The sequence below is a fragment of the Arvicola amphibius genome, chromosome 8 (assembly GCF_903992535.2).
Source record: "Arvicola amphibius chromosome 8, mArvAmp1.2, whole genome shotgun sequence".
NCBI lineage: Eukaryota > Metazoa > Chordata > Mammalia > Rodentia > Cricetidae > Arvicola > Arvicola amphibius.
The window spans coordinates 69,911,391-69,928,441 of record NC_052054.1 but is presented as its reverse complement, the minus strand read 5'-3'; the positions used below and the strand labels follow the sequence as shown (position 1 = coordinate 69,928,441).

Here is a 17,051-nt window from a genome sequence, read left to right as displayed (position 1 = left end):
GAATCTGTAGCTTGCTTTTGGCAAGATTGTCATTTTTACTATGTTAATTCTTTCCACCCAAGAACAGGGGAGATCTTTCCACTTTCTGTTGTCTTCTTCAATTTCTTTCTTCAAAGATTTAAAGTTCTTCTCATAGAAGTCTTCCACTTGTTTGGCTATAGTTACTCCAAGATATTTTATGCTATTTGTGGCTATTGTAAAGGGTGTTGTTTCTCTGATTTCTTCCCCAGCCCTTTTATCATCTGTGTACAGAAGGGCTACTGATTTTTTTTAGCTAATCTTGTATCCTGCTACATGACTGAAAGTGTTTATAAACACATAGAAGTTCCTTGGTAGAATTTTTGGGGTCAATTATGTAAACTATCATATCATCAGCAAACAGTGAGAGTATGACTTCTTCTTTTCCAATTTGTATCCCCTTGATATACTTTTGGTATCTTATTGCTTTAGTTAGGACCTCAAAAACTATATTGAATAGCTATGGAGAGAGTGGACAACCTTGTCTTATTCCTGATTTCAGTATAATCACTAGGAGTTTCTCTCCATTTAGTTTGATGTTGGCTGTTGGCATGCTGTGTGTTGCCTCTATTATGTTTAGGTATGTTCCTTGTATCCCTGCTCTCTCCAAGACCTTTATCATGAAGAGATGTTGTATTTTGTCAAAAGCTTTCTTGTCATCTAATGAGATGATCATGTGGTTTTTATTTTTCAGTGTGTTTATATGGTGAATTATGTTGACAGATTTTTGTATGTTGAACCATCTCTTCATCTCTGGGATGAAGCTGATTTGATCATGGTGGATGATAGTTCTGATGTGTTCTTAGATTTGATATGCCAGTGTTTTATTTAGTATTTTTGCATCAATGATCAAGAGTGAGATTGGTCTGAAATTCTCTTTCTTAGTAACGTCTGTCTGTGGTTTGGGTATAGAGTGATTGTAGCCTCATAAAAAGAGTTTGGCAATGTTCCTTCTGTTTCTATTGTGTGGAATAATTTGAGGAGTATTTGTATTAGTTCTTTAAAAATCTTGTAGAATTCTGAGCTGAAACCATCTGGTCCTGGTCTTTTTTTTTTTTTTTTTTTTTTTTTTTTTTTTTTTTTTTTTTTTTGATTGGGAGACTTTTCATGACTGTTTCTATTTCTTCAGCAGTTATAGGTCTGTTTAATTTGCTTATCTGGTCTTGATTTAATTTTGGTAAGTGATATTTATTCAGAAAGTTGTCCATTTCCTTTAAGTTTTCCAATTTTGTGGAGTACAGGTTTTCAAAATATGACCTGATGATTCTCTGGATTTCTTCTTTGTCTGTTATTATGTCCCCTTTTTTATTCCTGATTTTGTTAATTTGGATATTCTCTCTCTGCCTTTTGGTTAGTTTGGATGAAGGTTTGTCTATTTTGTTGATTTTCTCGAAGAACCAATTCTTTGTATCATTGATTCTTTGTATTATTTTCTTTGTCTCTATTTTGTTGATTTCAGCTCTTAATTTTACCATTTCCTGCTGTCTAGTTCTCCTAGGTGAGTTTTCTTCTTTTTGGCCTAGAATTTTCAAACATTCTGTTAACTCACTAGTGTGGGATTTTTCCAGCTTCTTTATGTAGGCATTTAGTGCTATGAACTTTCCTCTTAACACAGCTTTCATTGTGTCCCACAAATTCAGGTATGTTGTGTTATCATTTTCATTGAATTTTAGGATGTCTTTAATTTCTCCCTTTATTTCTTCCTTGACCCATTGATGATTGAGGTGAGCATTGTTTAATTTCTATGTGTTTGTTAACTTTCTGGAATTAGTATGTTGACTTCTAGTTTTAAACCATGTTGATCTGATAAGGTACATTGTGTTATTCCAATTTTTTTATTTGTTGAGGTTTGGTTACTGAGTGTGTGGCCAATTTTTGAGAAGTTTCCATGGGGTGCTAAGAAGAAGGTATATTCTTTTCCGTTTGAATGGAATATTCTATAGATTCTGCTAAGTCCATTTGAGTCATAACATATGTTAGTTCTCTTATTTCTCTGTTCATTTTGTGTCTGTCTGACCTGTCCAGTAGTGAGAGGGGAGTGTTGAAGTCTCCCACTATTAGTGTGTGGTGTTTAATATATGATTTAAGCTTTAGAAGTATTTTTTTTTACAGATGAGGGTATTGGGGGCATAAATGTTTAGTATTGAGATTTCCTCTTGGTGGATTTTTCCTGTAACTAATATAAAATGACCTTCTTTGTCTTTTTTGACTGATTTTAGCTTGAGGTCTATTTTGTTAGATATTAGGATAGCTACACCCACTTGTGTCTTATGTCCATTTGATTGGTGTATTTTTTCCAACACTTTACTCTCAGATGATTTCTGTCCTTGAGGTTGAAATGTGTTTATTATATGCAGAAGAAGGATGAATTCTGTTTTCATAACTAGTCTGTCAGCCTGTGCCCTTTTATAGGTGAGTTGAGTCCATTTACATTAAGGGATATTAATGACCAGTGATTGCTATCTCCTGTTAATTTAGTTTTCATTGTTGGTGATGTTAATTTGTGCGTTTTCCCTTCTTTGGGATTTGCTGCTATGAGATCAACAACTATCTGGTTTTTTTGTTGGTGTAGCCAACTTCCTTGGATTGGAGTTTTCCTTCTAGTATTTTGTGTAGGGCTGGGTTTGTGGCTAGGTATTGGTGAAATCTAGTTTTGCCGTGGAATATCTATGGTGACTGAAGGTTTTTCTGGGTATAGTAGGCTGGGCTGGCATCTGTGGTCTCTTAATGTCTGTATAATGCTTGACCATGACCTTCTGGCATTCATTGTCTCCAATAAGAAGTCAGGTGTAATTCTGATAGATATCTGTAGTGTGAATTCTAAATGGTCTTAATAATTAAAACCCAAATTAATCTATAAGGGGAAATGCTAAAAGATCAGAGAAGTAAAGGAGCCAGTCACTAGAGAGACTTTTTTAGCTCTACCAAAAACCTCAGACAGAATGGAGTATCCTGTCTATACAAGTCCTCAGACCATGAGCTTCTGTCTCCTCCCTTTTAATATTCCCCTCTCTGCTCAGTTTTATCATTTCCTGTTTCCATTTTCCTAGTGCTGGTATTAAAGGCATATGACTTCCAAGACAGTGCTCTTAACTACTGAGCCATTTCTCCACCCCCCCCCCCCAAAAAAGTGTGTGTAGCCACGTGGCTCTGTTATTCTTTGAAACTGGATCAATCTAACATAGTCTCTGTCTGTCTCTGCCTCCCAAGTGCTAGGATTTAATGTGTGTGCCACCACTCCCTGGCATTTATGTCTAACTAATGGCTTGCTTCACAATCTGATCCTCAGGAAAGCTTTATTTGTTATAGTACAAACAAATATTACCACAGTTATCAAATAAGAATTGCATTTACAATGTTGAATCTATTTGTATTTAGCAAGTTTAAAGAAAATACTTTACTATCTAACTTATCTTGGTGATTCCAATGTTTTATACCTAATTTACTTTCTATCATAACTAAGGACAACTTTAACTATTACTATTTTATCTTTATCTCCACCTATAACCCCAGAAGGATGTAATATTACCTTATAGCAGACATATCTGGCTCCCTCGACAGTCACCCAAAGTACCTCTATAGTGTTGGAGCATCTATCTTTGGTTCACATGCTTAGAACATTTGGCATACTTTTCAGTTAAACAGAAAATTTGAAGGACTGTTGCACCTTGTATTGGCAAAGTTCATCAGTCACTTCCCTCTGTGTCCTGCAGAATATCTAGCAGACTCTTCTCTGAATCAGGAATCTCAACGGACTATCCTACCTTTCTTAATAACATTCAACAATATTTTTCCTGTGTCCTGATAGTCCAGTCTGTATAGCATACAGTCAGCAGTCAAAGCAAGAGCAGTTTCTTGCCCAAAAGGCTGGCCTTGACAAATTGAAAGCATATGCTACATGGAGTTTCTTCAATACCAGCTTTTCTAACTTAAATTGTCCTATTTCTCTTTAACTGTATTTTGTCTCTAGACTTTTTACCTTTCTTTATTCTAAATATCTTTTTATCCTTCTTACTCCATGGCTAGGTGACTGGTCCTTTGGTGTCCTCTTCTCCTTCTTTTATTGCTCATTGCTCCTCCCTCTGATTTTGAGCCTAGATTTTTCCTCCTATTTGTTCTTTCTGGATTCTAGCCCCATGCCCAGTCAATGACCATCCAGTTCTTTATCAGACCAAACAAGTGTTTTGGCCAACAAAGTAACAGTTTTACAAGATTAAAAGAATGTAACACATCTTTGCATCATTAAACATATTTCACAGCATAACTGAGTGTAGCACATCCTAAATGAATATTCCACAATGTATATCTGAGATGACAATGAGAAAAATGACTTCCATTAAGTTCTGGAAAAGATGGTGAGCAAGAGAAGATTGCAACTCCATTGCAGGCCAAGTATAGACCCCATGAGGACTAAGCAAATTATTCTCCAGTGTTAAAGTCTGATGTTATTTGCTAACCTTCATTTGGATTGTTACAGGTTCATGGTCACTCTCTTCATTCTGAATTTTCTCTCCTGGGTATTTCCATCCTCTCTGTGTGTGTGCCACCTCTTTGCTGGGAGAAAATTGTAGGTGTGGTTTTATAGCTGTGCAATTGAGGAGTTACTTTTCCAGAATGAATCATACCTTGAATCTCACCAAGATCTATTTAGGCAATAATAGTTGAGATGGGTCTAAGTTCAAGAAGGATTGGACCAGATGTCAAGTATATGAGGACCAGTAAAATCATGGATATAGATGAAGGAAGTAGAGAGTTATGAGTTAATTTTGACCATACTTCAAATGCTTCAGCCCTAGCTTTCATTTCTCCTGTGTCCCAAGTGTGAGTTTCAGGTACTAAAAATGTAAGGACATCAAAAGTTTAAAGAGATAATTAATTTAAAATAGTAGCAAGATTTCATGTACTTTAATACCCCCAGTGTCATCACAAGAAGTTTGGACTCATATTTGAGGATAATAGCATATCACCACTTACCACAGAGTATGGTTAGCTATACACTAAGGATCAAGGCCTCTAAGAGAATCCACTGCTGCTGATCTCAGACTACTGACCTTCAGACTATGTGGAGATAGAATTGTCTGTCATGGATCTGAAGGTCTCATCTAAGAGAAATTGCCCATTCTTGTATTTCCTATAATAAATCAAAATTTGGCAGAGTTTAACAGTATATGAACATAAAAGGGAACCTGAAGAATGAAGTGGCTTTCATAATACAGAAGGGCTATGGAAACTGACAAATAAAAGTTAGGCAGAGACATACCAGAGCATATGCAATAGAATTTAAGACAAATTCATAAGGACAACTGGCATTTCTTCTATTCCAGGACTATTCTTCTAGGATGAGACTACACTTGGATTTAATCTCCCAAATATACATAATTTTTGCCATGTAGCATAGATTACATAATGAATGCATACATACTTACACACATACATACATACTTGAATACATACATACCTGTGTGTGTGTGTGTACATGTGAATGCATGTGTGTGATGGTAGAAATAGTAATTATAATGTACTCTGTCAAAAAACTTGTACTGACTTCATAAGTCTTTTGTAACTTGGTTATCCTAGTGATTATATATGGCATTCATTTTTGCATTTGAAAGATATGTTTATTCTTGGGCATTATTTGTCTTGTACTAGCATGATACACAGTGAATACGCCATAAGTACCATTGAAAACCAGTTCAATGAGTAGAGGAGACAAACTTCATAATCCACTTGTTTTACTATGTCAGTATAGAAGATGTTGAAATGGAAATGAAATGGACATATCTGGGAACACTTTTGAAAAACTGCATAAGGATAGTATTGTAGTGATTTGAATGAAAATAGTCCCCATAGTCTTATGAGTCATGGCCTTGTTGGAGGTGTGGTCTTCTTGGAGGAAGTGTGTCACAATGGGCATATTTTGAAGTTCAGATGCTTAAGCCAGGGCAGTGTCATTCACTTCCTGCTCTCTACCAGTATGGATGTAGAACTCTCACCTACCTCTCCAGCAACGTTTCCATCCTGTTGCTATGTTTCGAGTAATGATAACAATAAGACAAACCTCTGAACTATAAACTATCCCCAATTTAATGTTTTCCTTTATAAGAGTTGCCATAATCATAATGTCTCTTCACAATTCCTACATCACATCAGTACCCTTTTAAATCTAGAAGATATAAGCAGACCAAAGATTAATTCTAAAATTCCATTACTTATCATTAGATACTTAATTCCATAAATCAAAACATACTGAAAAGCTATGTGAAGAGTCAGACAGGCCTTAGCCTGGAGTAATTTGCTAGGCCTATTTTCCCTAATATTTAATTGTTTTTCTTCTCATAAGACAAAGTAACTTTTACCTCTGGAGAGCTAATTTTCAGCTTAGCCTAGAAGACCCAATCACACATCTTGGTGAAAAGGATCTGGTTTTAATCTCCAAGCAGTAACTGTTTACATATAATTGTAGTCATTATGATTCCATATTTAGACAGTGTAAGAAATGGAGACTAGAATGTTCATCGTAATTCAGCCACAGCTAAGGTAACAGGACTTTTGTAAAGATGCTGTCACAATCAAAACATGTGGGAAGAAATGAATTATGACAAAGTTCAGAAGTCCTAGGCCTAATTGCTTCACAGTGAATGTTTTCATGACAGTGCTTAGGCTGTTTATCATTTTCATTAATGTCCTCAGTAGACATTAATCAGAGAAAGTGACCTTAGAACAAAGGAAGAAGCCTGCCATCTGCAGGCCAGAAAAGAAAAGCCAGGAAACACACGAACAACACCCTGGTGTAAGACCTGCAGCCTTCAGAACTATGACAGCATTCCTTTGCAGTTAAGTCACCACTTGTTAGAGTTAGCCTCTCACCTGACTCACCAGAGTTTGAGGAGATTTTTAGAAAGAAGAAATGAAAAGAAATGCATGCTTGTAAGGAGCATAGGATTTTGAAATAGTTGGAATTAGATATTCATATGCATACCTGTAAAGATATGCTTCTCTCATTGGGACTATTTCCAGCGTGCAGCCATATTGAATTTGCTAAGAATGCTGGGCAGTGCAGCATCTGATCTGACTTATCAGGAGCCAGGCATGCTGTGGAAAACAAAAAATAAACTTATTTAAATAATAAAGATAATAACAAAGCTGAGAGTAGAAATTGATAATGATAGATATCCATTTTAATAGATGATACTATTCATAAATATAAATGGTATATTATTTGAACATGGTATAAGAAAGATAAATTTATTTTTTAATTCTTTTTATTTTCTTTAATACATCCCATTGGAGAATATTTTATTTTTTTAAAAAGAAAACAAACTATTTTTTTTAAATTTTACATACCAATTCCAGTTCCCACTCCCTCCCCTCCACCCATTCCCTCCACCTTCCCCCTCACACTACCACCATCCACTCCCCCAAAAAAGGCAAGGCCCATTACTTGCAATATCCAAGGAGAGCAAGGTATTCATCCAAAGAGAATAGGTTCCAAAAGGCCAACACAAGCACCAGAAACAAATCCTGGTGCCACTGCCAGTGGCCCCACAGTCTGTCCCAGCCATACAATGGTCACCCACATTCAGAGGGTAAAGCTTGTTGTTATGTTGGTTCCATCCCTGTCAAACTAGAGTTGGTGAGCTCCCATTATCTCAGGTAAGATGTTTTAGTGGGTGTCCCCATCATGATCTTGACTTCTTTGCTCATATTCTCACTCTTCACACTATTCAACTGGACTTTGGGAGCTCATCCCAGTGCTCCACTGTGGGTCTCTGCATCTGCTTCCATCAGTTGCTGAATGAAGGCTTTATGATAACCTTTAAGATATTTATCAATCTGACTACAGGGCAAGGCCAGTTCAGGTACTGTCTCCACTATTGCTTAGGGTGGTAGCTGGGTCATCCTTTGGATTCCTGGGAATTTCTCTAGTGCTAGGTTTCTTGCTAGCTCTGAACATAATGGGTCATTCAAACAAGATATGTAATTCCTGGCTCTCCTTCTCTGTCCTTCCCCCATCTTGACTATCCAGTACCCTCAAATTCTCCTTTCTATTCCTTTCTTCTCCCCTCCTATCCCCCTTCTCCCCTCACCCCCACACTCAATTTTGTCAGGAGATTTTGTCTATTTCCCATTTCCAGGGGGATCTATATATGTTTCTCTTATGGTTCACCTTATTACTTAGCTTCTTTAGCGTCAGGGACTATGGGCTCATTACCCTTTGCTTTACAGCTATTATCCACTTATGAGTGAGTACACACCATGCTCAGCTTTCTGGGTCTGGATTACCTCACTCAGGATTTTTTTCTAAATCCATTTGCACACAGATTTTAAGATGTCATTCTTTTTTACCACTGAGTAGTGCTCCATTATGTACCACATTTTCTTTATTTATTCTTCCATTGAGGGGTATACAGGTTGTTTCCAGGTTCTTGATATTACAAAGAAATTCTGCTCTGAACGTAGTTGAACAAATGTCCTTGTAGTATGATTAAGCATCCTTTGGGTATATGTACAAGAGTGGTATTGCTGGGTCCTGAGGTTGGTTGATTCCCAATTTTCTGAGATACTGTCGTATTGATTTCCACAGTGATTGTACAAGTTTGCATTCCCACCAGCAATTGAAGAGTGTTTCCCTTACTCTGAATCCTCTCCAGCATAAGATATCATTGGTGGTTTTGATCTAAGCTATTCTGATTGGTGTAAGATGGTATCTCAGAGTAGTTTTGATTTATATTTCCCTGATGGCTAAGGATGTTGAACACTTCCTTGAATGTCTTTTGGCCATTTGAGATGCTTCTATTAAGAATTCTCCATTTAGATCTGTACCCAATTTTAAATTGAATTATTTGGAATTTGATCTCTAATTTATTGAGTTCTTATATATTTTGGAGATCGGTCCTTTGTCTGATGTGGGATTGATGAAGATGTTTTCCTATTCAGTAGACTGCCTTTTTGTCTTATTGGCTGTGTCTTTTCCTTTGCAGAAGCTTCTCAGGTTTCACTTATTTATTTTTGCTCTCAATGTCTGTGTTACTGGTGTTGTATTTAGGAAATGGTCTCCTGTGACCATGCATTGAAGGCTACTTCCCACTTTCTCTTCTATCAGGTTCAGTGTGGTCAGATTTATATTGCTATCTTTAATCCATTTGGACTTGCTTTTTGTGCATTGGGACAGATCTGGCTCTATTTGCTTTCTTCTGCATGTTGACATCCAGTTATGCCAGCACAATTTGTTGAAGATGTTCTCATTTTTCCATTGAATAATTTTAGCTTCTGTGTCAAAAATCAGATGTTCATAGGTCTGTGGATTAATTTCCAGGTCTTTGATTTAATTCCATTGGCCAACCTGTCTTTTTTATGCCACTACTAAGCTGTTTTCATTACTGAAGCTCTATAGTAGAGCATGATGTCAGGGATGGTGATGCCTCCAGCAGCTCCTTTATTGTACAGGATTGTTTTGGCTATCCTGGGTTTTTTTTTGTTTTTCCATATGAAGTTGAATTTTGTTCTTTTAAGGACTATGAAGAATTGTGTTAGGATTTTGGTGGGAATTGCACTGAACCTGTATATTGTATTTGTAGGATTACTATTTTTATTACTTGATCCTACCTATCCAAAAGCATGGGAAATTTTTCCATTTTCTGGTATCTTCCTCAATTTCTTTCTTCAAAGACTTAAAGTTCTTGTCAAACAGGTCTTTCATTTCTTTGGTTAGTGATATTCCTAGATATTTTGTTATTTGTGGCTATTGTGAAAGGTGATGTTTCTCTGATTTCTTTTTCAGCTTCTTTATCGTTTGTGTATAGAAGGGATATGAACTTTTTGCATTGATTCTGTATCCTGTCACATTACTGAAGGTATTTTTCAGCTGTAGGAGTTCCCTGGAAGAGATTTTGGGGTCACTTACATATACTATTATATCATCTGCAAATAGCAAAGTTTAACTTCTTTCTTTCTAATTTGAATCCCCTTGATCTCCTTATGTATCAATGAACAGTATTTGTTAATTCTTGTTATTTTTTTCAGTGGTAGTATTTATGTGTTTCCCTTCTTTTGGGTTTGCTAGTGTTATCTGTTGCCTGTGTTTTTGTGGGTGTAATTAGCTTCCTTGGGTTGCAGTTTTCCTTCTAATAATTCCTGTAGGACTGGATTTGTGGATGGGTATTGTTTAAATCTTGTTTTGTCATGAAATATCTTGTTTTCTCCATTAATGATGAATGAAAGTTTTGTTGGGTATAGTAGTCTGGGCTTGCATCCATGGTCTCTTAGTATCTGCATCAATCTGTCTAGGACCTTCTGGCTTTCATGGTTTCCATGAAAGTTGGGTATAATTCTGATAGGTCTGCCTTATTATGTTACTTGGCCTTTATCCTTTGCAGTTCTTAATATTTTTTCTTTATTCTGTGTGTTTTGCATTTTGATCATTATATGGCTAGGGAACATTTTTGGTGCAGTCTGTTTGGTGTTTTGTAAGTTTCTGTACCTTCATAGGGATATCCTTCTTAAGGTTGGGAAAGTTTTCTTCTATGATTTTGTTGAATATATTTTCTGTACCTTTGAATTGGAGTTCTTCTAAACCTATTATTTTTAGGTTTGGTCTTTTCATGGTGTCCCAGATTTCCTGGATGTTTTGTGTTAAGAATTTGTTGGATTTTATGTTTTCTTTGACTGTTGATCCTATTTCCTCTACAATATCTTCAACACCTGAGGTTCACTCTTTCATCTCTTGTATTCTGTTGGTTATGCTTGCCTCTGTAGTTCCTGCTCATTTTCCCAAATTTTCTTATTTCCAGAATTCCCTAAGTTTGTTTTGTTTTTATTGCCCCTATTTTAGTCTTCAAGTCTTGAGCTGTTTTAACTATTTGCTTTACCTGTTTGTCTCTTCTTGAGTTTCTTGAAGAGATTTATTGATTTCTTCCAATTTTTTGAGTTCATTTATTATTATTATTATTATTATTAAAAATTTCCATCTCCTACCCTCCTCCCACTTCCCTCCTCTGTCCTCCACCCATATCCCCACTCCCTCCCTCTCCAGGCCAAAGAACAGTCAGGGTTCCCTACACTATGGGAAGTCCAAGGTCCTCCCAGTTTCCCCCATGTCCAAGAAGGTGAGCATCCAAACTGACAAGACTCCCACAGAGCCTGTCCATACAGTAGAATCAAAGTCCAGCGCCATTATCCTTGGCTTCTCAGTCAGCCTCCACCGTCAGCCACATTCAAAGAGTCCAGTTTTATCACATGTTCCAACAGTCCCATTCCATCTGTCCTTGGTGACCTCCCATTAGGTCTGTCCTACCATCTCAATGGGTGAATGCACCCCTCATGGTACTGACTTCCTTGCTCATGTTCTCCCTCCTTCTGCTCCTCATAAGGACCTTGGGACCTCAGTTTAGTGCTCCAATGTGGGTCTCTTTCTCTATCTCCATCCATCACCAGATGAAGTTTCTATGGTGATATGCAAGATAATCATCAGTACGGCTATAGGACAAGGCCAGTTCAGGCACCCTTTCCTCTGCTATCCAAGGAACAAGCTAAGAACATCTTCTTGGACACCTGGGAACCCTCTAGAGTCAAGTTTCTTGCCAACCCTACAATGGCTCCCATAATTAAGATATATACTTCCCTGATCCCATATCCCCCTCTTCCATCCCAACCATCCCATTCCCTCAAGCTCTCCCCATCCTCTCTTTCTCCCTTCTCTCCCCTCATCTCTCCTTATCCGCACCTAACCCCCCCTGTGCTCCCAATCCCTGCCTGGCAGTTTTGTCAATTTCCAATATCCAGGATAATGACAATATGTATTTCTTTGGGTTCACCTTCTTATTTAGCTTCTCTAGGATCACGAATTATAGGCTCTATGTCCTTTATTTATGGCTAGAATCCAATTATGAGTCAGTACATCCCATGTTCATCTTTTTGGGTCTGGGTTACCTCACTCAGGATGGTGTTTTCTATTTCCATCCATTTGCATGCAAAATTCAAGATGCCATTGTTTTTTTTACCACTGAGTAGTACTCTAAAGTGTATATGTGCCACACCTACACTGAATCTGATAGAAGGGAAAGTGGGAAGTAGTCTACAACACATGGGCACAGGAGACCAGTTCCTACATAGAACCTGAATAGCACAGACAATAAGAGCAACAATGAATAAATGGGACCTCCTGAAACTGAGAAGCTTCTGTAAAGCAAAGGACACTATCATTAAGACAAAAAAGCAACCTACTGACTGGGAGAAGATCTTCACCAACCCCACATCAGACAAAGGTTTGATCTCCAAAATATATAAAGAACTCAAGAAACTAGACTTTAAAATGCTAATTAACCCAATTAAAAAAATGGGACATTGAATTGAACAGAGAATTCTCAACAGAAGAAGTTCGAATGGCCAAAATACACTTAAGGTCATGCTCAACCTCCTTAGTGATTAGGGAAATGCAAATCAAAACAACTCTAAGATACCATCTTACCTAAGATACCTGTCAGAATGACTAAAATCAAAAACACCAATGATAGCCTATGCTGGAGAGGATGTGGAGTAAGGGGAACACTCACCCATTGTTGGTGGGAATGCAAATTTGTGCAACCACTTTGGAAATCAGCGTAGTGGTTTCTCAGGAAACTGGGAGTCAACCTACCACAGGACCCAGCAATCCCACTCTTGGGAATATACCCAAGAGATGCCCAATCATACTACAAAAGTATTTGTTCAACTAAGTTCATAGCAGCACTATTTGTAATAGCCAGAATCTGTCAATTTTTTGTTTGTCTTTTCTTCCATTTCTTTAAGGGAATTTGTTTCCTCTTTAAACTTCTCCATCAACTTCATAAAGTTATATTTAAATTTTTTTTCTGCTTCTTCTGGGTTGGGATGATCAAGTTTTCCTGTTGTATGACCACTGGTTCTAGTCATACATGTTGCTTTTTAGATTGTTGAATGAATTCTTGCATTGGTGCCTACCCAGCTCTTCCTCCAATTGGTGCCAGCAACATTTTTACCTCTTGGTCCAATCCTTGCTCTCTGTGTCATTGGGAACTGTTCTTGGTCTGCTCTATACTGTCACTGTCTGTGTCTCAGGAAGCCACTGAGATCTCCTTTGGCCTGCTCTCTTGGTCCACTGTCTTGGTCTACTCTCTTCATTTGCTCTCTTGGTCCACTATGTGCACTCACAGACTGTGCTTCAGAGTTCCTTTCTTGGTCCTCTCTCTTGGTTCTCTCTGTGTAGTTGCAGTCTCTGTTTCAGAGTTCCTCTGAGTTCCCGGAGGGTAGTAGGGTTTGGGGGTTGAGTGGAACTTGTAGTTTGCAGTGTTCAACAGATGGGGTGGTGGTGTTGGAGCAACCTACTTGCAGGAAGCTTCTCTGCTAGCTGGCTGACTAGAGAAGCTTGGGCAGGTGGGAAAGAGGTCTATGGTTTTTCCCTGGTTTGGAGGGCCAAAAGAGTGGGGTGCCTCACTGTTTGGGTGGTTACCCACCTCTTGGTCCTCTCTGTATAGTTGCAGCTTGTGTTTCAGAGTTCCTTTGAGGTCACATGGGGATAGAAGGGTTCCCCCTAGATAATTTAAATTAACTAATGTGATATATAAAGAAAGTAGTGATAAGAAAAAACATGAAATCAATTGTAAATCTTTTTTACTACAAATATACATCTGTCACTGTCATGCTGAGTAATATCTCAAGGATTAATTTTTTCTCATCAGAAAAGTGAAAACATCACCAGGACCTTCCTCACTCATTTGTGAGTTCACTCAAATATCATACTCAGTATGATATATATGTCTGACATGCTTTGAAGTTTTAGCAATTTAAGAAACATTTGAAAATGTGTGGTGGTGATGCATGCCTTTAAACCCAGCACTCAGGAGGTAGAAGCAGGCAGATTTCTGTGAGTTCAAGGCCCGCCTGGTCTACAAAAACTACTTACAGGATAGCTAGGACTGTTACACAGAAAAATTCTGTCTCAAAAACAAATAAAAAGAAGCATTTTACCTTTCAAATATATTATATACATATTCCATGCATATCTACAAAAATGAAATTCATGGAGCATATCAAAGTGCCAGAGCTATGAAGTAAAACATAGACAAAGGTAGGGTCTCCAGCATTCTAAGTGAATGGAAAATAGGAAGAGGTAGTTACGGTGGCATAAATAGGGACACAAAAAGACAAGATGTAATTATGTGGAAGACATCAGTTCTCCATATTGAAGGAACACACAATCCAGTGGGAAATTTTGAACAACCTTATGTTTCTAATTCCAAAACTAAACAACTACTAGAATTGATTAATATGAACCAGCGTATGGATAAAAAAGGAAATGCTACAGAGCACAGGGAATAAAATAATAAAGATCATCAATCAACAAACACCATGGTTGAATGAAAAGAGAAGTTCTGGGACGTTCTCACCAACAAGTAGCTGGATTTTCTGTAACTGATGGAAGTATCAATATGGCTGTCATGCAGCTCACAACTGTATGTATTTTCTCCTCCAGGGAATCTGATGCCTCCAAACTCTGCATTCACCTGTGTTCATGTGTACCTACACACACATAATTAAAATTTTTAAATGCTTTTAAAGGTGTTTGCATATTATGAAAAACTTCTATAACTGAGCACTGAAAAGGAGAAAGAACAGTTAAAATATGTCTTGATCATTGAGCTGAAAAACACAGTTCAGTTGAATAGTTCGATGAAAACAGGTGTGGTGGGAGGCAGGAATAATCTGTATAAAATGTATATATATAAAAATGTATATATAAAATATAAAATATAAATATAAAATATAAAAATGTAGAGTCTGTTGCCGATACTAGATTGTATAGCTGATAGTTTGGGGAATAGAAGGTAGGACATGATTTCCACAGAAGTAGAAAGTATGTATGTGCATGATTTCAAGTTATCTGAATGGTTCACTAGGGTGTCACTGGTAGTTCCACTTTATTAAATTTATGTTCTTCATCATACAGATGGTAAGAGCTTGTGAAGGAAGAAGTGAGTGGTATTAAGATCATTATTAACCCATCTATGTGTCTGCTTCACATTTTACAGGCACAACTGGGGACTGGAAGAATCACTTTACAGTAGCACAAGCTGAAACCTTTGACAAAGCATTCCAGGAAAACATGGCTGGATTTCCTCCAGAGTTGTTCCCATGGAAATAAACTCTAAACACTAGAATCCTACATCTATACTGAATTTTATATGGATATGTTTATTTTTCTGACATTATACATGTGAATGACTGGGTGTGGTCATAGAATAAGTACCTGTTATTTAATTGTGGATAATTTTTTAAAATACAGTAGTAGTAATAGTAGTAATGGTGGTGGTGATGGCAGCATTGGTGGCGGTGATGGTAGAGGTGTTTGTGGCGGTGTTAGTGGTGTGTACACATTTTTGTGTATAGTTTCTTCGAAGGCCAAAAAAGTGAATCAATTCCCTGCAGTGAACTGCAGTTCCTGTAATATGCTTGGTTTGGGTCCTAGGAAGTGAATGCAAATCATCTACATTTGCAGTACAGTGTTCTTAACGTCTAGTTCCAAATCTTAGACTCTTGAGTCATCAAATATGTGCTTTTTTAGTTACCTGTTTGTTAATACATTGTCATGGAACTCCAGATTAAAAGCAATCTTTGTTAAATTTTAAAAATAAATAAAAGTATAGGAAAATGTATTTTTTTTTACTATATGACATTTGGGCAAAAATGGCTACACTAGATGGTCAGAAGCAAGCCTCCTATAGGAAGGCTACTCCTCCACCACTGATCAGATCCTTTAATCTATAAGTCCCACTCTGCCTCCAAACCCACTTATTCCCACGACCTAAGCAGCTCCCTGAGACACAGTGACTGCACAGACTGGACCAAAGGGTGAGTGACCAGCACCCTAGCTGGACAGCCCAGTCTCTAGGCACTAGGCCCCAAGGCAAAATCCTGGGCTCCCCCCCACACACACTCATCTCAGCCTCATTAGCCCATCAGCAGCAAGTCTCCTGCAGGCAAGCCTCTCCTCCCCACTCATCAAAACTGTTATCTAAAGTCCCACTTCACCCCCAAACTCCCCCTGCCACCAGCACACTTCCTGCTCTTCCTGCAGGGGTTATTCTCCCCGGATACTGCCTCTCTCTTCCTATCCCTTCCCAGCTTGCACCCAGAATCCTCCCCCCCTCCCCCTGCCTCATCCTCCCGTCTTTGGAGCCACAAAATCCCATAGCTCAGCCTGTTTGGGCTCTGGGGACCTGGAATTGAGTGCACCCAGGCCCGTGGGAGGTCCCCTCCTTCATTTGACTGCCCGGGGCAAGGTAGGCCTTTGTCTGAGAGCTGCTTGGCCTGCAAGGGGACCTGACAGTCTGCCAGAGGATCCATCATTCTTTGGGACACTGCAGTCCTGATGACGACTTCTGGAGATGCACTTTCATACCTCGCTGACCTCTCAACACAGTAGCACCAGTGATATTTTCTTAGTTGTTCTCAGGTGTCCTGCTCTAGTTCTAAGGCCATCCACCCAAAGGGGTCAGACTCTGGCCTCCAGGCAGGTCTGAGGATTCCTGCGGAGGGGTGCGGACTCCTTCAGATTGTGCTGCCAGGTTCACTGTGTGGTATTCCATCCCGCCCTGCCCCCACCTTGGCCCTTTTGTCTGGGCGGCGACCCTGGGCTGCCTGGAATCCCTGATCCTGTGCACTGACATTCCATCTGAACTGGTGAGTGAATGCGGACCCTGGGGCAACCTGCCCTGGAAGAGAGCACAGACCCCCTACCCCCACTTCCCTCTGCAGGCTTGTGTCTGTTTCTCCCATCCCTGTGTCTCCCAAGCTTTCCCTAGTGTTCTCAGGTGTCCTGCTCCAGTTCTAAGGCCATCCACCCAAAGAGGTCAGGCTCTGGCCTCCAGGCAGGTCTGAGGATTTCTGCGGAGGGGTGCGGGCTCCTTCAGATTGTGCTGCCAGGTTCGCTGTGTGGTATTCCACCAGTTCAGTTCCACCTGAACTGGTGTCCTGCTCCTGTTCTAAGGCCATCCACCCAGAGGAATCAGACTCTGGCC

At 38.8% G+C, this 17,051-nt stretch overlaps 1 protein-coding gene across 2 annotated transcripts in view; it reads left to right on the top strand.

Annotated features, from left to right (window-relative positions):
- LOC119820952 (sulfotransferase 2A1-like) overlaps positions 1-15,686 on the top strand; it is a 62,455-nt gene extending 46,769 nt beyond the window's left edge. For both annotated transcript variants that reach the window (XM_038339695.1, XM_038339694.1), the window contains one exon: positions 15,063-15,686. In XM_038339695.1, coding sequence (XP_038195623.1) covers positions 15,063-15,175 — 113 coding nt within the window. In that variant the 3' untranslated portion in view covers positions 15,176-15,686. The remainder of the gene's footprint in view (positions 1-15,062) is intronic.
- Positions 15,687-17,051: the final 1,365 nt, after the last annotated feature.